Source organism: Budorcas taxicolor, chromosome 5 (genome assembly GCF_023091745.1).
Source record: "Budorcas taxicolor isolate Tak-1 chromosome 5, Takin1.1, whole genome shotgun sequence".
In the NCBI taxonomy this organism is placed as follows: domain Eukaryota; kingdom Metazoa; phylum Chordata; class Mammalia; order Artiodactyla; family Bovidae; genus Budorcas; species Budorcas taxicolor.
The window spans coordinates 51,518,206-51,540,875 of NC_068914.1; the positions used below are offsets into that span (position 1 = coordinate 51,518,206).

Below are 22,670 nucleotides of genomic sequence, written 5' to 3' on the forward strand. Positions count from 1 at the left end.
TCCCAACCCAGGGACTGAATGTAGGTCTCCTGCATTGCAGGCGGATTCTTTACCAGCTGAGCTACCAGGGAAGTCCAGTCCTGCATGAGTGTTTTTAATTGACAGAATCACATCTAGAACCTGATAGCTTGAGGATCTGGAAAATGTAGTTCCCAGACCCTCTGATAAAGAACTCAGGAGTTCATTGAGTGCTGGAGGTCAATGAACAGTAGCTAGCATAAGCTTGGGAGTCAAGTTGGGACCAGGCTGTAAGGGGACTGGAAGGGATGCAAAAAGAGTCAAAAAAATGCTGCATCAGTTCAGTTTCGTTCAGTCACTCAGTCGTGTCTGACTCTTTGCGACCCCATGAATCGCAGCATGCCAGGCCTCCCTGTCCATCACCATCTCCTGGAGTTCACTCAGACTCACGCCCATCGAGTCCGTGATGCTATCCAGCCATCTCATCCTCGGTCGTCCCCTTCTCCTCCTGCCCCCAATCCCTCCTAGCATCAGAGTCTTTTCCAATGAGTCAGCTCTTTGCATGAGGTGGCCAAAGTACTGGAGCTTCAGCTTCAGCATCATTCCTTCCAAAGAAATCCCAGGGCTGATCTCCTTCAGAATGGACTGGTTGGATCTCCTTGCAGTCCAAGGGACTCTCAAGAGTCTTTGCCAACACCACAGTTCAAAAGCACCAATTCTTCAGTGCTCACCCTTCTTCACAGTCCAACTCTCACATCCATACATGACCACAGGAAAAACCATAGCCTTGACTAGATGGACCTTAGTCGGCAAAGTAATGTCTCTGCTTTTGAATATGCTATCTAGGTTGGTCATAACTTTTCTTCCAAGGAGTATGTGTCTTTTAATTTCATGGCTGCAGTCACCATCTGCAGTGATTTTGGAGCCCCAAAAAATAAAGTCAGCCACTGTTTCCACTGTTTCCCCATCTATTTGCCATGAAGCGATGGGACTGGATGCCATGATCTCCGTTTTCTGAATGTTTCTTTAAGCCAACTTTTTCGCTCTCCTCTTTCACTTTCATCAAGAGGCTTTTTAGCTCCTCTTCACTTTCTGCCATAAGGGTGCTGTCATCTGCATATCTGAGGTTCTTGATATTTGTCCCGGCAATCTTGATTCCAGCTTGTGTTTCTTCCAGTCCAGCGTTTCTCATGATGTACTCTGCATAGAAATTAAATAAGCAGGGTGATAATATACAGCCTTGACATACTCCTTTTCCTATTTGGAACCAGTCTGTTGTTCCATGTCCAGTTCTAACTGTTGCTTCCTGACCTGCATACATGTTTCTCAAGAGGCAGGTCAGGTGGTCTGGTATTCCCATCTCTTTTAGAATTTTCCACAGTTTATTGTGATCCACACAGTCAAAGGCTTTGGCATAGTCAATAAAGCAGAAATAGATGTTTTTCTGGAACTCTCTTGCTTTTTCCATGATCCAGCGGATGTTGGTGATTTGATCTCTGGTTCCTCTGCCTTTTCTAAAACCAGCTTGAACATCAGGGAGTTCATGGTTCATGTATTGCTGAAGCCTGGCTTGGAGAATTTTGAGCATTACTTTACTAGCATGTGAGATGAGTGCAATTGTGCGGTAGTTTGAGCATTCTTTGGCATTGCCTTTCTTTGGAATTGGAATGAAAACTGACCTTTTCCAGTCCTGTGGCCACTGCTGAGTTTTCCAAATTTGCTGGCATATTGAGTGCAGCACTTTCATAGCATCATTCAGGATTTGAAACAGCTCAACTGGAATTCCATCACCTCCACTAGCTTTGTTCAGTTAAAAGCAAGATTGTCACAATGTGGTCAGTTTTCTAAGCACTGATGACATTATAGATACCAGAAGACTGACTACACTGTGACAACCTTGCTTTTGGCATCATAGATGCCATTCTTCTCAACCGAAAAACCCAAGCTGTAGACCACAGTGATTTATGAAATAATGATTATGTATATAGAACCATGCAACTAAGGTTTTTCAAAAATTATGTATCGTTGACTGTTAAAGAACATGGTTTGAACTTATCACATAGGTCAGGAAGCAACAGTTAGAACTGGACATGGAACAACAGACTGGTTCCAAATAGGAAAAGGAGTACTTCAAGGCTGTATATTGTCACCCTACTTATTTAACTTATATGCAGAGTACATCATGAGAAATGCTGGGCTGGAAGAAGCACAAGCTGAAATCAAGATTGCCGGGACAAATATCAAGAACCTCAGATATGCAGATGACACCACCCTTATGGCAGAAAGTGAAGAGGAACTAAAAAGCCTCTTGATGAAAGTGAAAAAGTTGGCTTAAAGCTCAACATTCAGAAAACAAAGATCATGGCATCTGGTCCCATCACTTCATGGCAAATAGATGGGGAAACAGTGGAAACAGTGTCAGACTTTATTTTTTGGGGGGACTCCAAAATCACTGCAGATGGTGACTGCAGCCATGAAATTAAAAGATGCTTACTCCTTGGAAGAAAAGTTATGACCAACCTAGACAGCATATTGAAAAGCTGAGACATTACTTTGCCGACTAAGGTCCGTTTAGTCAAGGCTATGGTTTTTCCTGTGATCATGTATGGATGTGAGAGTTGGACTGTGAAGAAGGCTGAGCGCCGAAGAATTGATGCTTTTGAACCGTGGTGTTGGCAAAGACTCTTGAGAGTCCCTTGGACTGCAAGAAGATCCAACCAGTCCATTCTGAAGGAGATCAGCCCTGGGATTTCTTTGGAAGGAATGATGCTGAGGCTGAAACTCCAGTACTTTGGCCACCTCATGCAAAGAGCTGACTCATTGGAAAAGACCCTGATGCTGGGAGGGATTGGGGGCAAGAGGAGAAGGGGACGACCGAGGATGAGATGGCTGGATGGCATCCCCACTCAATGCACATGAGTTTGAGTGAACTCCAGGAGATGGTGATGGACAGGGAGGCCTGGCGTGCTGCGATTCATGGGGTTGCAAAGAGTCGGACACGACTGAGCAACTGAGCTGAACTGAACTGAACTGCAATGGTACTATTTCAGATAGTATTACTACATGATATGGGGTCGGTTGAATTGGTGGATGCAGAACAAGGATATGAAAGAACCTCAAACATGGAGTCTGTAAGGGGCAGACTCTAAGTTATGTGTAGGTTTTCAGCTGCATGGAGGGTCAGCGTGCTTAACGCCCATGTCATTCAACGGTCAACTGTTTTTGTGCTAACTCGTCACCCTGTATTCTTCCCCCATTTATTTAGGTGCACATTTTGTGGCAGGCATTGTGAATATGGATATAAAGCACCTATAGTCTCTGATTTTAGGAACTAATGTCCTTTTTCTATTCAGTGAAGACTAAGTTTTAGAGGGTTATTTGTTAGATTACTTCATTGTTTCTCAAAGTAACTTCCACTGAACCTAATACTTGTAAAATGGTCTAAGGAAAAAAAATGATCCTGCTATCAAACCAGGTTTAAACAATTTGCATATATATTTCTTCTTGCAAATTTTGGTCTCTAATAAATCCTGTAGTTAAAAAATTAAATATTTAATGTTTTACCAAAATTACCCACTTTTGACTCCTAATATCTATCAGCAGTTGAGTTCTTCAGGGCACAGTTGGGGAATGACTGACTGCTTATGTAAAAGAGGCAATCAAACTGAATGCTACCATTGTGTTATTTACAAAAAAGATTTAGATATGAGAGAATTAAAAAAAAACTATTGTAGCTTCAGGTATGATTTCTTTATTTGAGTAGCATTTTCAGGACAGAAAGAACATCAAACTCATCAAACTGATTGAATACTAAAAAATTAACAGCAATCAAAAATTAATTTCTTAAAGATGAGATATTAAGTTCCCTAACATTCAGCTAGGAAAATGCAAATCTTGGACAGTGGAAGATTATAACTGTTTTAACAGGATGTTAAATGGTGAGCTTGGCTGCAGTGGCAAGTTATAGTTGCGTTCTGTAAAACCGATAAAGGAGGTTTTACAAGCCAGTTACACATTACGAGACCTTGTACCCACCAGAGTTTGAAAGAGCCTTGAAAGGGCTGAGTAACTGGAAATAAAAATGGATTTTGTGGCGAGTTATGCTGTGGTTCCTCGCCTTTGCCTCCCAGGAGCCACTGATGGCAAGGGCAGGGTGCTGCTCACTTCAGCTCTTGCCTGCAGTTGAGAAGGGTGCTGGTTGATGATTCTGGCCTGGGGGATCTGTGTGGGCTTGAAGCTACAATGGGGAGGGACAGGCCACGTGAGTTGCGTTGGGCCTTCTCTCCAAGAATCAGGCTCTGGATGTGGGCTAGTGGCAGATTGGCAGACAGACTGTTCTAAGTCCTGCCCAGCAGGCTCTGTGGAGTAGGTGTTGGAAAACCAGAGACTGAAAGAGAATAGCAGCTGGAGGAAGATAGTTTCTTCCGGCAAGTGTTCCTAAGCAGAGGCTTCTGAGCAGTTGTCCACGTAAAACAGCTCCAACATGTACCAGGCCCACCATATGAGAGGCCTGATCACCTCTGCTTAACTGCCACCTTCACCAGGGTGTTTACTGGTAGGCCTGATGTTGAAGCTGATACTCCAATACTTTGGCCACCTGATGCGAAGAGCTGACTCATTGGAAAAGACCCTGATGCTGGGAAAGATTGAGGGCAGGAGGAGGAGGGGACAACAGAGGATGTGATGGTTGGATGGCATCACCGACCTGATGGACATGGGTCTGGGTGAACTCCGGGAGTTGGTGATGGACAGGGAGGCCTGGCGTGCTGCGGTTCGTGGGGCCGCAAAGTGTTAGACACAACTGAGCAACGGAACTGATACTGATCACCTCTCGCACCACCCCTGCTTTGATCTTCCTGGGCATAGATATCTAGGCCAGCTCACTGGAAAAGGAGAGAAACCCAGCAGAGAAGAGACAAAGGATTGTCACTGGTGACCAGGCTACAGAGAGCCCAGGCAGCAGAAATTTTAAATGCTCATTCTGCATCATGAACCGAGAATGTCTTAACTTAAAATTATGGAACTTCTACTATTTACAGTGACCGGGAGGCCTCAGCACCTGACTTTACCTTCATACAAGTGTATGTGTGTTACCCTCACTGACCAGGCTTAAAGGGACACTGGCAGACAAAATCAAGTTGCTTCCACGATTATCCCATGAGTTCTGCTTGTTCAGTATACCCTTTACACTGTTAGAGAACAAGGATGGACACGTGCAAGAAGATATTGGTGGATGCCTGCAAATACTGTTATAACATAACATGCCGCTAAATAGATGCTAGTAAAATCCCAATGGGCTTTCCAGGTGGCTCAGTGGTAAAGAATCTGCCTGCCAGTACAGGACACACAGGCTTGATCCATGGGTTGGGAAGATCCCCTGGAGTAGGAAATGGCAACCCACCTTATTCTTGCCTGAAGAGTTATGAGGACTGAGGAGCCTGGCGGGCTACGGTCCATGGGTTCCCGAAGTATTGGGCATGACTGAAGCGACTGACTCACACAAAATCCTAATTCTGATTGTGTGTAGAAGCTGACCTATCCTGGGTCATTTTAGATGCCTCTGTAAGATGAAGGCTAAAGACCGGCACAAGTGACTTGTTGGAAGGAAGAGGTCTCAGGCACAAGCTGAATCTACCTGAAAGCTTGGAAGGGACAAGCCCTGTTGTGGCAGGTCCTGTGGTCCCTCTGTTCACCATTTTAGGGGCTTCTTCAGAGCCCTAAGGGCTGGGTTTGAGGTTGGGGTTTCTAAGCTGTTTTCCTCAGCGCCTGACAATCTAGCAGAGGAGACCGACAGTAATGGAATCTCCAGTTGGCTCTGGAGATATGAGCTAAGGAAAGTCAGAGTTAAGTCTCTTGGAGGTTCATTTAAAAGTGATGGTTAACCATGGAATCTGGCTTTGAACAGTGGGTGAACATTTGCTAGACTAAGAACCATTTAACCTTAGGGAGATCATGAGAAGCCCGGGAGGTGATCTTACTGGTGATTCTTACATTGGTTAAGCTTCACATCATCTGGAAACTTCAAACCCACAGTGATTCTACCTCGGGTAGAAATGAAAACCTCAACAGCAGAGTCCCTCAACCTGCCCAAGCTCCCACATGATTCTGCTACTGTTAAGTTTTGGCATTTGGAAACCACCAGAAGGGCTAAGGAAAAAGAAGTGACTTGGCTTTATGAAGGTCTTGTTGGCTATTTTGTAACAGTGAATGGTTCTACCATGAAATCAGTATCTACAGAAAGCTCACTGACAAATACAACCAACACCTCTTGTTAAAGTGAATTAATTTTTATTGATATTTTATAAAGCTTAATACTTTGCTAAAAAACTAAAAGAAAAAATTATATAGATAATATAGCTATCAGAAGAAAAACCAGAGCTACGCAATACAGAAAAAGCAGTAGGCAGCAATAAAATAGCTGCACAAAACTAGCAGTGCAAGAAAATGAAGCAGAAAGCAGCTTTGCACTGGGAAAAAAACGTTGTTTAAATACAGAAATAGCACCTTACAAAAAGGAATTGAGAAATGTAAACTTGGTAGGTAGATTCAAGTATAAAAGTTATACCCCCAACTCTCGTACCAGAATGAAAGGGTTTCACAAACCCTGGACAGTGCAGGGCACACACACCTCCCTCAGTGCTGACTCAAAGCTGCATTTCCTTAGCAGGATCACGGACAATCATGTTTTTTTTCTTTTACGAAATTATACAATGATAGACTCAAGACTGCCACCATGGCTTCTTCACCACCCCTAATATCCAGGTCTAGCTCAGCTGCTCCACTGCCATCAGCTGCTCCGTAACAAACAGATTCATACTCTGCGAGAATGATCACTACATTATCACTTCTACACATCACGGAGCTGCATGAAGAAGTGGGTACTGAACACAAAAGGAAGCTGCTCTTGGTTCTTCTATCGCTAAGTATGGTCACAGACTCATAATCTCATTTATGGGTTTGTCTGTTAACACTCCTCAAGAACCGTAAATCTTCTGAGGTTTATATGGTCATACCAAGAACAGAATTAAAAAAAGGATTAAGAAGTTAAAGTGGCAGGCATCCAAGAACAGTGGGGAAAATCAGTCTGTATTTTCATCTAAATGTAGCCCTCTCTAGTGAAAATGTTTTGTGGACGATCTGAAGCATGATAATGTATGTATCCTGTGTGGATTGACATGGCGTGTGTCTTGCAATCTACTTGAAAGAGGCATATTTTTGTTTCGATAGGAAATCCATCATGTTTCTTCAGGATAATCATTACCATACAATTAGAAGAAGATGAGAACCGGACTTTTTATCTGTTCAACTCTAGAGAAGACTGTGAAAAGGGGGGGGGGGGGGGAACCATCTTGTAAACTTTAAAAGTTTAGTGTTGATAAAAATTTTATATAATAGCAAAGTTATTTAACCTGGCTACCTACCTCAAGTTTTCAACGATCTCGTGGGGGTGATAAGGCTAATACCATCCTGTAGTTAATATAAAGCTACTTTATCAGACTCCCAGAGTCTCTTAAATTAATATTTTTATTCTTTCATATAACATTTTGGGTCCAAAAATAAAAATAAAATCCTACACCAAGATTCCAAATTTTAAAAGTTTAAAGAAGGAGAAAGGAATAAAGGAGGAGGGAAAGAAGGAAAGGAGGGGAAAATGACGGGGGAGAGGGAGGCAGGGTTGTGGGGGAAGGAGGAAGCCATCTGTTCTGAAGAGACCACGAGGTAAATATCAACACATCTAGGCAGCAAAGATCTAGTTTGGCTACTTAATGAAACCCTCAAGGAACACAGTTTAACAAACGGATACTGATAAGTCTCTAGAATTGCATTTATGCTAGAACAACGATCCCCTGCACTCTCTGTTCTCCTTTTGCAGAACTTCTATGAAAAAATCACTCTGGTTTGAATACTTTGGGATTCTAAACATAATGTGTCTGTTTTCCCTCTTACTCTTCCCAACATGAAGAAAAAAAGTAAAAAAAAAAAAAGAAAGCATCATCTATTGTCCTATATCAATCTTTACATTGTTATTCTTCAGAATTCTACTAAAACATCCCAACTCGGTCTCAATTTTCTGTAGAATTGCTTTCTACCATCCTGATTTATTCAATAAAAAGCAATTGCTAGAAGACATCCCATACCTGATACTCTACAGTTAACATTTAAATAAAAAACCACCAGGGCATGTAGTGAAGGAAAATGAACATGGTAGGTTTTTTTGTTTTTGTTTTTTAACAAATGATCAGTAAAACCTCACTGTCCACACAGTTATTGAGCAGCAGCTATCTGGCTGCTAGAGTTCATCGTAATTCTCACGCCCAGGTTGGGTTAGCACAGTTCATTATAGCAAGGTGTGTCATTCACAGTTATTTTGGTCTTGACATTCCGTCATGTAGATATATTCATCCACATTATTACTAGGTTGTAAAGTAAGTGCAGGGCAAATTATAGGAAAAAAGTACAAACATTCAAGTCGTCATACCCTGAAAAATATGTGTTTTGCTGTCGTTGTAAACTTTTTTGCACGAAATCCCACTTCATGAACAAAATAAATAATACCATAGGATTCACAACTGAAGCTGGCTTCCTGATGAAGCCGAAGGAAGCAGTAGCTTTTTTAAACTGCAGAAAGGAAGTTTCTCTCACCACAGATCTACTTGGGGTGAGTGGTAATACACATCAAGAACATTCACCCCACTTAAGTGCTAGACGCGCCCCTCCCCTTTAGAAAAGCTGCAAGGTTCCAGGAGGCTATTTATTCAGATTTCCTTCCAGCAATCAGATGATTCCTAAATGAAAATGACAGAAGTCAGCTGATGCTTCCACTGTGATACCACGTAGAGTCGGACACTAACTGGTATGAAATGCCCAATTAGGAACAATTACTTGCAGGAATGCAGATGCTTCACGAGGATGGAGAGTTAGCATTAGAACCAGGGGATGCAGGGGAGAGGAAGGATGCATGCTGGTTGCGGTTCAGCATTAGGACGTGACAAAGGGAAACGCGGGTGCCTGGATCCTCACTTCTGCTGGGCGAAGCCTCAGGTTAGTCGGCGCCCCCGCTGGGGATTTCCAGTCTCCTCTGTGCTGAGCTGGAGCTTCGTGACTGATCCCTTTCTCTTCTCCTGAGGACAGGGTCCCCGAGGCTGCCAGGCGTCTTGAAAAACATCTCTTGGTGTGTGCACCGGATGCTCTTGGGGGTCACTGGAACTGGAGACTGAAACAGGAAAAAGCCAGATTGACACCTAAAACTATTTTTGCTTTCAAAGTACAGGATCTCCCCCTTCAGTCTCACTACTTAATGAGATGAGCAGATGCCTCCGGGTCTAGAATAGATGTTAGCTAGAATCTGGTGTTGGATCCCTGTCCGAAAGTTGTTTGACTAAGGTCTGATTGTGTTTGTGCTAAGTAGCTTCAGTTGTGTCTGACTCTTTGCAACCACATGGACTGTAGCCTGGCAGGCTCCTCCGTCCATGGAATTTCCCAGGCAAGAATACTGGAGCAGGTTGCCATTTCTTCCTCCAGGGGATCTTCCCCACCCAGGGACTGAACCTGCGTCTCTCACAACTCCTGCACCGGCGCCACCTGGGAAGCCTGATGCGATGCAGGCAAACCCCATCGCGCCTTGATGTGCTGTCCATGTGCCAGGCTAACGTGGACCCTTAGGACTCACCTGTTGTAGTTTTACCGTGGAGGCTGGGTGACCTCTATAAGCGGGGGATCCAGGCTGGACACTGCCATGGGACCTTGACATCACCGGACTCAGGTGAAGTGAGCATGGACCCTGAAGCTGAGGGTCCGTGGAGGGGAGTGTGGACGACTTTGGATTAACCAGGGCGGCAGGGCCGATAAGAAGATGAGGTGTTGATCCGAGGCTAGTCAAGCCAAAATTCACAGGTCCGGCGTTCGGGAGAGGGCTGGGAGCAGAGGACACCGGCCCGGGCATCGTGGGGGAGTACAGAACAGGAAAAGCACCGAGAGGTGGCGAGGGCAAGACCATGCACGGAACGCTGAGTGGGGGCAGCGGACCCACAGGCAGCCCCACAGCATGGGGGCTCTGACTGCCAGACAGGAGCACACTGAAACCATTTAATCCTGCAACACAAGCAGAGCAAGGGGAAGTCAGCGCAAAGCGAAGATGCCATCCAAGCGCCCACGTTCAGGGCCTTTCAAAGTGGGAGCCCGCAGTAAATTACCCACCTGCAGACCAGGCCACCCGCTCTGTGCACTTCCAGCAGCCCCTCACTTCCTTGCCGCAAAGGCCACCTCCCCATTTCCACCTTTACTCGTGTGAAAATTTGGTGGATGCCCACGTCTCCCAAGAGAGTTTATTAGCATGAGCTCCACTGAACCCAAACTGAGGAGAAAAGTGAACATGGATGGGAAAAACAATATCTTTCTTTTGATCAACTTCTAACTGAAATTTATATTTCCCTCAATTAAGATCACAGGCAACAAATCACAACTGCATGAGCAGTACCTTGACACTGTCAGTAGTGAAAAGCACAGGTGTATTCATATACTCTTACCTTGATGGTGGATTTCTTGAGTCTAAAGCTCCCCACAAGTTATGAGAGGCTTGGCAGATCTTACTACTATAATTTAAAATAATTCTCCTAGCTGGATTTCGATGTAATTTACGTCCTTTGTAATCCTATGTATTTAATTTTCTGCATTTGTAAACAACCTAAGGAGGAGTCCACAGGCATCACCATAGTGTCCAAGGACCCATGGCCCAGAAAAAGCTACTGATCCCTTTGCTGGGCTGACATTTTCATTCTGAAGAAGCTGGGTCTGTTTTTTGTTTATTAATGTATCAGTAACACTATCATGCTTAGGTGAAGCTCTCACCAAATACTGGCTAAAAGAATAAAGAATGTGTTCTAGATCAATGAATAGTAATAGATACCCACCCAACCTGCGACAGGAACAAGAAACTGAAGAAAATTAACTTTAAGTCTCTTTGTATCAAGAGCAGCTTCATGTACACAGTGCATATTTTAAAAAATTAGGTAGCTGTTATAGTCCAGCTTTATTTCAAGAGAGCATTTACTGAGTCCTCTAAGTGTCAGGCACTATTATTCTAAGTGCTCCCCATGTATTAGCTTATTAAACTTAATCTTGTTTTCACAGCACCCCCAAGAAGCAGGTGCTCTTATTATTGCTGTTTTACCAATTCAGGAGGGCTAGATACTTAAGTCCACGCGGATCAGAAGTGGTTTTAATGTCCAGCCCCCTCACTCCAGTCCTGGCACTCAACCACAAGGACACATCAGCACTTGGGCATATTTAAGTGGTCAGTGTGTGAGCCGCACGTGGTGGCCAAGAGGTTCATATTGTGAAACTGAACCATTGCCAGACTCAGCTGACTTATAAAAACAGAAATGTCATTTGAATATTTGTGCTTTCTTTTGTTTTTACCAAGGAAAATTGAATGCATTAAAACTAAATTACCTGCCCTAATTACTTTCTCATTATCTGTGAGGTTGGTGAAAGTGAAAGCAGGCTGCATCTTCATTTCATTGATGGAGAAAGCCAGGGGCTGGATTGAAATGACTCAGAAACAGCTCCTCAAGACATCAGTGTGGTTACACGATATACAGAAAAATGCAAACATGCAATGTATAATCTGAGCACCCCAAAGGACTCGAAGGCGTGATACCTCTTACCTGCTGGAGACTGCACATAAACGTATTGCAGCGGAGACGGCTCTTTGGTGCTCTCGTTTTCCTTCGAAGGCTTTTCTATCTCTGTATTTCTAGAAGGATTTCCCCACTCAGAAGAGACGAAGCCGTTTGTGGTAGCCTTTCCCGAAACTGATTTTGCTGCAGAAAGTTGCCCGTTCATGTGAGTGTCTTCATGGGGTGCAGATCCCCTGTTCTTTGAGGTCTTGGGAGAGGCGATGTCTGTGGAGTCTGAAGGTTTCTAAGCACAACCCAACCAGGAACAGAAAAGCAAATCAAATTCCCAGCAGTGAATCATAACAACAGTTTTCTCCAAATAGCTAACCCATAATGAAAAGGTCAGGCACCACTGTGTGCCACCCTGATTTGTGTATGTCTGTCATTTCTGTCCTAATTAGAGGAATCTGGAGGCTTAAGATTTCTTAAGCATAGAAATGATGGAGATTTTAATAACGGGTAAGTGAGCATGGTGTTTAGAAGGCGAAATAAATTACTGAGTTGGAATACACAAAGGGTGTTGATGCTGTAGGCTTTTAGGGGCTGGATAAGAATTGCAGGGCTGACCCAAAGTCGTCCTGTTTATCTGAGACATACATATATAGACATACCAGTCAGTCTTTCCCTGCTATTCTGCAGCCACAGGCTATATACAAAGCTAGAAAAATTCATTCTGGCAAGAGGAACGCTTGGAGGAGGAAGGGTCTCAATTAAGGGACTGATGTCCATGAAGTGTGCTTCGCGGACCCCCTACAAATGGCTGCGATGACAGTGTTTCTGCTCTCTGAGAGTTTTACTGGTCATATCGCATTAGCCTCCAAAAGGCCACTAAGCAGGGGATGCAGACAGCTCAGAGTTTTGTTCTTTTATTCTAGCAAGATGGGCACTGACGCAAACACGGAGCCAGTGGCGCCCCATTCCTGACCTGGACCTCAGGGGCGCCCGGGAGTAGGTGATTATTTCACTGACATGTTAAAAAAAATAAGGCAAAACAGACCAGAAAGGATATACAAATGTGATAACAGTGAATGCTTCTTTTTTTTTTCTTTCTTTATACTTTTTAGCATTTTATGCTAAGTGTGATTTTTCTAAAAATTACTTTTATTACAGGATTACTTTATGGCCAGGGCTTCCCTGATAGCTCAGTTGGTAAAGAATCCGCCCGCAATGCAGGAGACCCTGATTCGATTTCTGAGTCGGGAAGATTTGCTGGAGAAAGGATAGGCTACCTACTGCAGTATTCCTGGATTTCCCTTGTGGCCCAGCTGGTAAAGAATCCACCTGCAATGCGGGAGACTATTTCTGGGGGCTCCAAAATCACTGCAGGTGACTGCAGCCATGAAATTAAAAGATGTTTGCTCTTTGGATAAGAAGCTATGACCAACCTAGATAGCATATTCAACAGCAGAGACATTACTTTGCTGACAAAGGTCCGTCTAGTCAAGGCTATGGTTTTTCCAGTGGTCATGTATGGATGTGAGAGTTGGACTATAAAGAAAGCTGAGTGCCAAAGAATTGATGCTTTTGAACTGTGGTGTTGGAGAAGACTCTTCAGAGTCCCTTGGACTGCAGGGAGATCAAACCAGTCCATCCTAAAGGAGATCAGCCCTGAATATTCATTAGAAGGACTGATGCTGAAGCTGAAACTCCAATACCTTGGCCACCTGATGAGAAGAACTGACTCATTTGAAAAGACCCTGATGCTGGGAAAGATTGAAGGCGGGAGAAGGGGACAACAAAGGATGAGATGGTTGGATGGCATCACCAACTCGATGGACATGAACAAGCTCTGGGAGTTGGTGATGATGGGCAGGGAAGCCTGGGGTGCTGCAGTTCATGGGGTCACAAAGAGTTGGACATGACCAAGCAACTGAACTGAACTTTATGGCCAGGTTACTTGGAAGAGGCAGGCCTGGGCTTAATTATAAAACTGATACAGGCACCACCTCCTATTCCAGACTCAGTAGCTTGTGACTATCTGTGCATCTCAGTTAGGAAGAAACCGGGTCAATGGGCTGTCAGTCCGCGTCTGCCGCCCACTCACCTTGGGCATGACAAGGGAGAGGGGACCGTCCTCGTGGTCCCTGCTTTGTCTCTTGGTGGCTGGCTCCTCCTCCTCCACCTGCGGCTTCCTCTCCTTGCTCAGGCGCTTCTGACCTGAGGGCATGGGGGGCTGCTCTGCTGCGGTGACCTCAGAGCCTCCGCCGCCGCTTCCTGAGCCCGAGCCTGACCCTGGAGACGGTCCCTCCTGCAGGCCCCCGCACAGCATGAACACAGGGGCGGGCGGCACGTACAGCAGGGGCCGGGCAGCCGCCAGGGCCGGCGGCTGGTGCTCCGCGTCCGGCGCCGCGGAGGCCAGGGAGACGCCTCCTTGGCTGCTCAGACCGTTCTGGGCGGGCAAGGCCTTCAAGTCTGTTTGGGCCGCAGAGAGGACTTGGTGGGACAAGGGGCTAACATGGTATTCTGAGTCAACGGACGGGCTGGGGAGAGGAGCTGCGGGGTCCAGGCTGCTCGACGGAGGCATCGTGCTCTGACTGGCAAAAGCTGCCACCCTGTAATGAAAGGAACAGAGCGGGGCCATGCAGTTGCCACAGTCTACTGACCTCCAGCTCTGCTTTCCTAGAGAGATGAGCCAAAGCAGGACTGAGGAAACACTGCTCACTCCTGCTACTTAAAAAATTCTTTTCATCAATTTGGCTGCATTGGATCTTAGTTGCGGTCTCTCCAGGCTGTGGTTTGCAGGTTTAGTTGCTCCCCGACATGTAAGATCTTAGTGGGATCTTACTTGCCCGACTAGGGATTGAACCCTCATCCTCTGCAATGCAAGGCAGACTCTCAACCACTAGACCACCAGGGAAGTCCCCCACTCCCGCTCTTAAAGTGGGCTCCCTGAGATCATGAGCCAACCCCAGAAGCAGACGACCATGTATTATAACCTGGATGGATGCTTTGCAACGGGACAGAGGCTTTCAGAGGCTCCCCTCCGCCTCTCCCACAGCCAGGAGTCATTAGCTGCCCAGCAAGTACCCTTTCCCAGGCACAATGATGCTTTAATGATAAGCACAGTATGGTAATAATTTTACATCATTCTTTAACACAAGCTACTCTCAGCTCCCTCCCCCACCACGAGGGAGGAACACTGAAGCCCACAGGCCCATCCAACTACGGAAGGTCACCCAGTGGGGTCTGCACACGGAATTCCTGAGAGATGTCGGGCAGATAACAGAGACAGGCCAGAGGCTGATTTAAAGGGCACATCTTGTTTATCTCACGTTCACTGTGAGATAAATGAAGTAAGCAGCGAGTGGGAAAGCAAATGTATTACAAAATTATTCTGTGTCATTCTCATCCCATTCCACTCTCTATTACTACAGGATTTTCAAGCAGCACACATTCAAATTGGTCTTCCTGGCGAGCTCAGCTGCTAAAGAATCTGCCTGCAATGCAGGAGACCCCATTCGATTCCTGGGTCCGCAAGCTCCCCTGGAGAAGGGAGAGCCTACCCACTCCAGTATTCTTGGGCTTCCCTGGTGGCTCAGACAGTAAAGAATCTGCAATTCAGGAGACATGGGTTCGATCCCTGGGTTGGGAAGATCTCCTGGAGGAGGGCATGGCAACCCACTCCAGTATTCTTGCCTGGAGAATCCCCATGGATGGAGGAGTCTGGCGGGCTGCAGTCCATGGGGTCACAGAGAGTCAGACATGACTGAGTGACTAGGCACAGCACAGCACACGTTCAGATTAAGTTGTGCTGACTCACGGTCTTATACCGGTTTGCATGTCTTTCCATTGCCAGCTGACCCGGCTTGGACCAGCACCACCGCAGAGCGGAAAGACTGGGGATGCTCTGTTCTGTGGCGTCCTAGTCGGCAGTCCTTCTCTGGTTCCAACCCTACCTGCTCAAAGCAGCCTGAACGGTCTCCAGTGAATCTACAGGGACCCTTTACTGTCCATTTGATAAATCTAAACTCTACGACTTGGCTTTCAAAGCCTTCTGCCAACGGGACCTACTCAACCTCCAACACCCCAAGCACTTCCCCTGTCTTACTTGGACGAATCACTATGGCTTACTTCCCATCCACTCCCTGACTCTGCTCCATAGTCTTTTTCCTGCCTTGTCTGTCATTATAAACCTCTTCTGTTCTCTCTTCAGCATTTCCTCTGTTTCCTCTGATAATATGTGATTTCCTTCAAAATCAACCCCCAAATCTGATTCAGATAGGGTAGTTTCTTTCACTTATTAATTCTGTGACTTTGGGTGAGTTACTTAACCTCTCAGGATTTCAGTTGCCTCCCTGTAAATTAGGACAACAGCACCAAGCTCAAAAGGTGGTTGTTATAATTAGATGAGATAACACAAGTAAAACTTTAAGAATAGTACCTGGTAGTTCATAAATGCCATTAGGATAATGACAAAGTGATTCATGGGACTGTGATATGTCATTTCTCTGTCACGTTAGTAGTGGTTTGTCTTTTTATTTTTCCTTATAAGCTTTCACAAAAATTTTTCATAAAAATTTTCAATTTTGGGTCCCAGATGCCAAATCCTGCACAGCGTTGGGCACAAGGGGGAAACTTACAAAATTCGTAATAAACAAATGGCTGATTTTTGAGCAGGACTGCTAAACGTTACCCTTTGATGGGTGGTATTTCAATTCAATCACAGTTAAAACTAGGACAGAAACTACTTACTCGGAGTTGTCTTCCATTTTCTGTCTGGAGACAGCTGCCAGACTTCCAATTTCCAAGGAGTAGATTCCTGATCCTAAAAAGGAAGACGAAGTTCTAACAAATACAGCAAGGGACTTATAACAACAGTTCTATACAGCAAGATTCATTATTCACAGCTCAAGGATTATAAGACTATCTCAAATCCATCCTGGTTTTGATTGAGAGAGAGACATGTCCAGAAGCTAGCTGTAAGTGGTGAATGTGGGTCTCATTAAAAATTAGTAAGAAAACAAAACAAAGCAAGTATTGCTTTATAAATCTGATGAATTGCTGAGATGCATCAAACAGGTCATATGGCAAACCAAGTAATCTTCAAGGCCAACGAGAATCAATTTCAGGCTGAGGGCCATGTTTATACCCTGTGAAGTCACCATCTCATGCAGAGCCTACAGTCAGCTCACTTTAAAACGTCAGTGTACAGGTGGGGCTACCATTACATGGTGACTGACAAGACTGTGGGTTAAGCAGAGGCAGATACCTTGTTTTTGTCTGTAAGGGCTGCTGGGTTCTGAGTTCACTTTCCTCTGTATCTTCTCGGAAGCCTGCTCTGAGTTAAAAGAGCTGTGTCGAGCAAGCTTCTGTTTTGCACAGAACTGAACGTGGCCATATATTTCTTTTTTCAATTCTGGTAGGACAGGTGTAGAAACATCCACGAGATCGTCATCTAAATAAATAAGAGAACTGGTAGTGTTGTTATACAGCCACAATTCAGGGTAATTGCAGCCTTTTTAAGATATGGCTTTGGGAACCTCTCATTGTAATGGAGCTACCTATAAATTAAAAATGAAGACAAAGGAATTTCATGAGCCTTGTCTCAAACCCCAATTTCTTTCAGTGTACTAATCTTTTAAAAAAGTTAGTAAATTTAAAGACTGAATCCATATATATTCTAAAATTATCTAAACTGTAACAAAAGTAGATCAGGATGTTCCATAACCCAAATTAGAATGGACCTGACATTTCAAATGCTTTCTTTGGGCAGAGATATCAAAGGAAAACCCAATCGTACTCAGCCCAACATGAATATATAGAGATTTTAACATTAATTGAGATCAGCCTCTTATGTCACAGTCCCAGGGCAATGGGTATAAGAATCTCTCTTTCCTATTATTATGCTTTATTATTTCTTTCCTATGCAGCAGAAGCTCAGTTACTAAGTGACCAAAGGCATAAGGTCAGCAGACACCTCATGGTTGAAATGCTGCAGAACAGTGAGGGTGTTAGAAGATGGGGCCTTGAGGCCAATTTTATGCTTCAATAAGCCTCTGTGAAATCAGGACAGAAATTGCTATATAGAACCAGGTCTATGTTCTATAAAGAAACACTTACCATTGTTCAGACAGTCATTCCTACCCTGCTCATCTGTGCTATTTTTTTAAGTTCAAGGGATGCACATTTTAATTATAAGACCAATTTAATAAACTGAAAGGCCCAGCTAGACCTACATTTTCTAAAATACACAAATATTGAAAAAGAAAACCACCTATGGTTTTCTTTGTCTCATAATAAAAACCCAACAAATTCTCTCTTTAGAAAACCAGAAGTTATAGAATCAACTAGAAGAAAGAAGAAAGTGGGTCAAGATAGTATTATTTACCCTCCTTCCTGAAAGAAATAAAATATTGAACTAAGTATATAAAACAATGGTTCTCAAGATACTGGACATCACGGCATGAAGGATGGTGGTCCACCAGAGACAGGACCTGAGAAGAGGTAAGCTCTGATTAGCCCAGCTTACTGCCTGGATAACATTTCCAGGTCAGGGGGCAGAGAAGGAGCTCTAGGCAGAGCCTGCAAGTCTCCTTAACCTGGGGATGGAGCTGGGAGACCTGGAAAGCCAAGGCAGCTAGCGCTCGTGGGGCAGGATCCTGACAAGCACAGCCACGCAGAAGGAATGCTGGGGCCTGCAGAGGGGCCCTCTGGAGTAGAGGTGTCCTTCAGCAGTCACAAGAGAGAGGTTTCAAGTCCCCACATGGATAGTTGAGCATCTCACCTAAGATGCTCAAGACTCCTATATAAAACGGCATAGATTTAATCCTGTGTGGATACTGGAGTAAACATCTGTAGGCACTATACACTAAATCATCTCTAGATTACTACAGTACCTAATACAATGTAAATGCTATCTCAGCAGTTGCCAGTGTGCAGCAAATTTTGAGTTTTGATTTCTGAAACTTTCTGTATTTAAAAAAAAATACTTTCGATCCATCATTGGTTGATGCTACAGATGTGGAACCTGCAGAGTCAAAGGGCTGACTGTATTCAGTGGAGTACTCCTGCATGGGCGGGAACTACCCAAGGCCAAGGAAAGAGCCCTCAAAAGGAGTAGCAGGACAGTGTCTGCACTCAGACAGGGCTGAGAATAGCGCTGACTACCAATAGTCACAGTGGGGAAAAAGTCTTATACGTCATGGTCTTTGGTTAGAATGCTAAAGAGGGTGTTGCCTCAGTAGTGGGGACAGAGTACTCAAGACTAATTGCTGATAGGGTGGGTTCTGCCTGCTGCTGCTGCTAAGTCGCTTCAGTCGTGTCCAACTCTGTGTGACCCCATAGACGGCAGCCCACCAAGCTCCCCTGTCCCTGGGATCTCCAGGCAAGAACACTGGAGTGGGTTGCCATTTCCTTCTCCAATGCATGAAAGTGAAAAGGGAAAGTGAAGTCGCTCAGTTGTGTCCGACTCTTAGTGACCCCATGGACTGCAGCCTACCAGGCTCCTCTGTCCATGGGATTTTCCAGGCAAGAGTACTGGAATGGGGTGCCATTCTGCCTAACAAAGCTTAAAAGCAAGAGCCGAAAGGATAACTGTTTCCAAGTAGCTTTGCTGTATCAGAGAACAAAGCTCAAAAACACTTTTAGGAAGACAGAATTATTTAGCATGTAACAATTTATAATTCTCAGTGTACATATAATGGGATACAATTGGGCTTCCCAGGTGGCTCGAGGGTAAAGAACCAACCTGCCAACGCAGGAGACATAAAAGATGCATGTTCCATCCTGAGGTTGGGAAGGTCCCCTGGAGGAGGGCACGCACTCTTGCCTAGAGAATCCCATGGACAGAGGAGCCCAGCGGGTGCAGTCCACAGGGTTGCACAGAGTTGGACACGACTGAAGTAACTTAGCACACACACATGGCATACAGTCAAAAAATTACGTTATACACAAAGAAGCAGGGAAATATAGCCCACAATGAGCAGAAAGATGAGTTGAAATGGACCTCAAAGTGACATAGATGATAGAATTAGTAGACAAGCACATTAAAATAGATATTATGATTGTATTCCATAAATTCAATAAATTGAACATGTTAAGTGGAGACATCAAAACTACAAAGGCCCAGGATTCCCTGGTGGTCCAGTGGCTAAAATTCCACCTTGCAGTGCTAGGGACACTGGTTAGAGCCCTGGTCTGGGAAGATCCCACGTGCCACAGAGCAACTAAGCCTATGTGCCCCAACTCCTGAGCCTGCGCACCCTAGAGCCCACATTCTGTGCACTGCAGTGAAGACCCAGCGCAGCCAGAGAATAAAATCTTTAAAAAAATTTATAAAGGTCCAAGTCAAGCTTCTAGCAATTAAAACGACAATTTTGAAGATGGAAAAACACCGTGGGTGAAATGCATGGCAGTTTAGAAAAAAATTCATGCATGCAGAAAAAAAAAACTGTGAACTTAAAGAGCAATAAACACTATCCAAAGTGACAGAAAAGAGACAAAGAAATGAACAAAACATCAGTGAACTGTAGGACCACTTCAAACCGCCAAACATGAGTATAACTAGAGTTGCCAAAGGACAGAAGGGGAAAGAAGAAATAATGACAAAAGATTCACCAAACTTGATGAAAAGTTTAAATCCACAGATCCAAGAAGCTCAACAAATTGAAGGAAGAGACACTGAGAAAACTAACAACCCACACATAATCAAGTTGTTTAAAACCAGTCATAAAGAAAATATTGAAAGTAACCAAGAAAAAAGACACATTACATGTGCAAGAACAGGATGCTGGGACAGTTCTTGTCAGAAACAATGCAGGCCTGGAGACCGTGGATCCAGTATCTTTAAAGTACCAAAAGGGAAAAAACCCTCCAACCTAGAATCCTTACCCAAGGAAAACAGTTTCCAAAAGCACAGGTGAAATAAAGACGTTCTCAGACATACAACAGCTGGATGATTTCACCACTGGCTGACCTGCACTCTCTAAGAAATGTTAAAGAAAGCCCGTCAAACGGAAGACCAATGATACCAGATGGTTGGACTGAACACCACAGGGGGAAACACGAAGTGAAACAATGATGCCTCTACACGCCTATTGGAACAGCTGAAACTAAGGCTGACCTAGAACTCTCATATGCCACTGGTGGGGATGTGAAATGTTACAGCTACTTTGGAAAACACTTTGGAAGTTTCTCAAAACCTTAAACATCCACCTATCGTGTGATGCACCTACTCTACTCCTAGGCATGAATCGAGAGAAATGAAAGCATATTTGCATATAAAGACAGGAACATGGACATCACTGCAGCTCTGTTTGCTGTTGTTCGGTCATGTCTGACTCTCTGCCACCCACGAACTGCAGCACGCCAGGCTTCCCTGTCCTTGACTGTCTCCTGGGGTTTGCTCAAATTCATGTCCACTGAGTTGCTGATGACATCCAACCATCTCATCCTCTGTCACCCCCTTCTCCTCCTACCCTCCATCTTTCCCAGCATCAGGGTCTTTTCCAATGAGTCAGCTGTTTGTAATAGCTCTAGATTGAAAATAATTCAAAAGTCCACTATTAAGTGCATGAATAAAGAAGAGTATATCCATACAATGAATACGCCTCAGCAATAAAAAGGAATACACCATTGATACATACTACCACACAATTGATCTCAAAATAATTATGCTGAATGAAAGAAGTCTGATAAAAAGAGTATTCACACTACAGCTGATTGTCATTATCTGTGGTAAACTTCTATAAAGTCACTGTGAACACTGGGTTAGTCAAAACTGAACCATCTCTCCCAAAGGAAACACAGGGTTAGTTTTCTGCAAGTCTCTGGTCAAAACACCTTTATAAACTGATTAGTACATAACCCTGTTTCGTGAGTCTGTTTAAGACACAGTTAGAACATCTTGTTGACCCATTAGCACTGCACTCGGTCAGAACTCACGCCGGAACTAAGTTCCTCCAGCGCGTGCATTTTCTCTGTAAGACACGGCACAGCCTTTGAGCACTTAGAAACACTGGACAGCATTTCAGTATGACACTTGGGGACGATTTTAAACAGCAAGACCACCAACACAAACCACAAAAACGTGAAAACGCGGCACTAAGAAGACCATGAAAAGGATGCTTGTTTACAGCATGAGTCAAAAGAAACAAGTGTGGGAAGCAACAAGGTTGCCTTGTTCTGACCTCAGCTGGGAGCACATGCAATGGCAGAGGAAATCTTCTGCTACTCCGCAATCTGTGAATGACTCAGAAAATGCTGTGGGTATTGATTCTGGAGTTTCAAATAAATTTTAGTGAGTTCGTAAATTCGCAAATACGGAATCTGCCAATAATAAGCACTGACTGTCCATGATTCACTTATTAAACATTTTAGAAGAGACAAACACGTCTCGAGTGAAGGAAAGCAGACCTTTGGTTGCTGGGAGTGGGGAAGGGAGGGAGGTATTCAAAGGAACAGAAGGAGGCTTTGGAGGGTGATGGGTTAACTGCCTTGGTTGCAGTGATTATTTCACTGAGGCATACAATGCAGAACTTGACAAATTGTAACTTTAACCACTGTGCTGTTTATTGAATGTCATGATACCGCAATAAAGCTGTTAGAGGGAAGGAAAGGTCCTGATGGCAGGGAAGGAAAAGAGTAAAGAGGTGAATTGCTAACTGAGGAGTGAAGGGGAGTGAATTACGGAATCGAAGGTAACTTGATGTGCCACAGTTAATTGTTGGGCCCGTGACAATGGTGCTGTCAGTGACGGAAATAGGAAATACAGAAGGAGGGCCAGGTTTCTGAAGGATAGAGGAAGAAAGTTCAATTGGAGGCTCCTGACCTAGTGCCACGTCCCCTCTCCCACAACACATCAGAGCGCTCCCAGGGGCTGACCCACTGGGTATATAAATCCACAAACTCCTCGACTTCTCAATACCAGCTCACTTCTCTGGCTATCTTATTTTCCTCAGTGACACCACCAACTTTGGATCCCTCCTTTCTTTCAATCTCTTTATCTAAAGACCGCTTGTCACTTCTGTCCACTAGTGCAGATTTCTTGGCTAACTTTTGAGGCCTTCCAAAATGTGATCCCAAATGATCACACTT

The 22,670-nt window shown here is 44.4% G+C and overlaps 1 protein-coding gene across 1 annotated transcript in view; it reads right to left on the reverse strand.

Annotated features, from left to right (window-relative positions):
- Positions 1-9,001: 9,001 nt before the first annotated feature.
- Positions 9,002-22,670, reverse strand: part of E2F7 (E2F transcription factor 7) — a 33,271-nt gene continuing 19,602 nt past the window's right edge. Inside the window, exons 7-12 of the mRNA XM_052641327.1 lie at positions 16,846-17,031; positions 16,329-16,401; positions 13,681-14,188; positions 11,625-11,880; positions 9,629-10,050; positions 9,002-9,172 (exon numbers count right to left, since the gene is read on the reverse strand). Of these exons, the coding sequence (XP_052497287.1) occupies positions 9,002-9,172; positions 9,629-10,050; positions 11,625-11,880; positions 13,681-14,188; positions 16,329-16,401; positions 16,846-17,031 (1,616 nt within the window). The remainder of the gene's footprint in view (positions 9,173-9,628; positions 10,051-11,624; positions 11,881-13,680; positions 14,189-16,328; positions 16,402-16,845; positions 17,032-22,670) is intronic.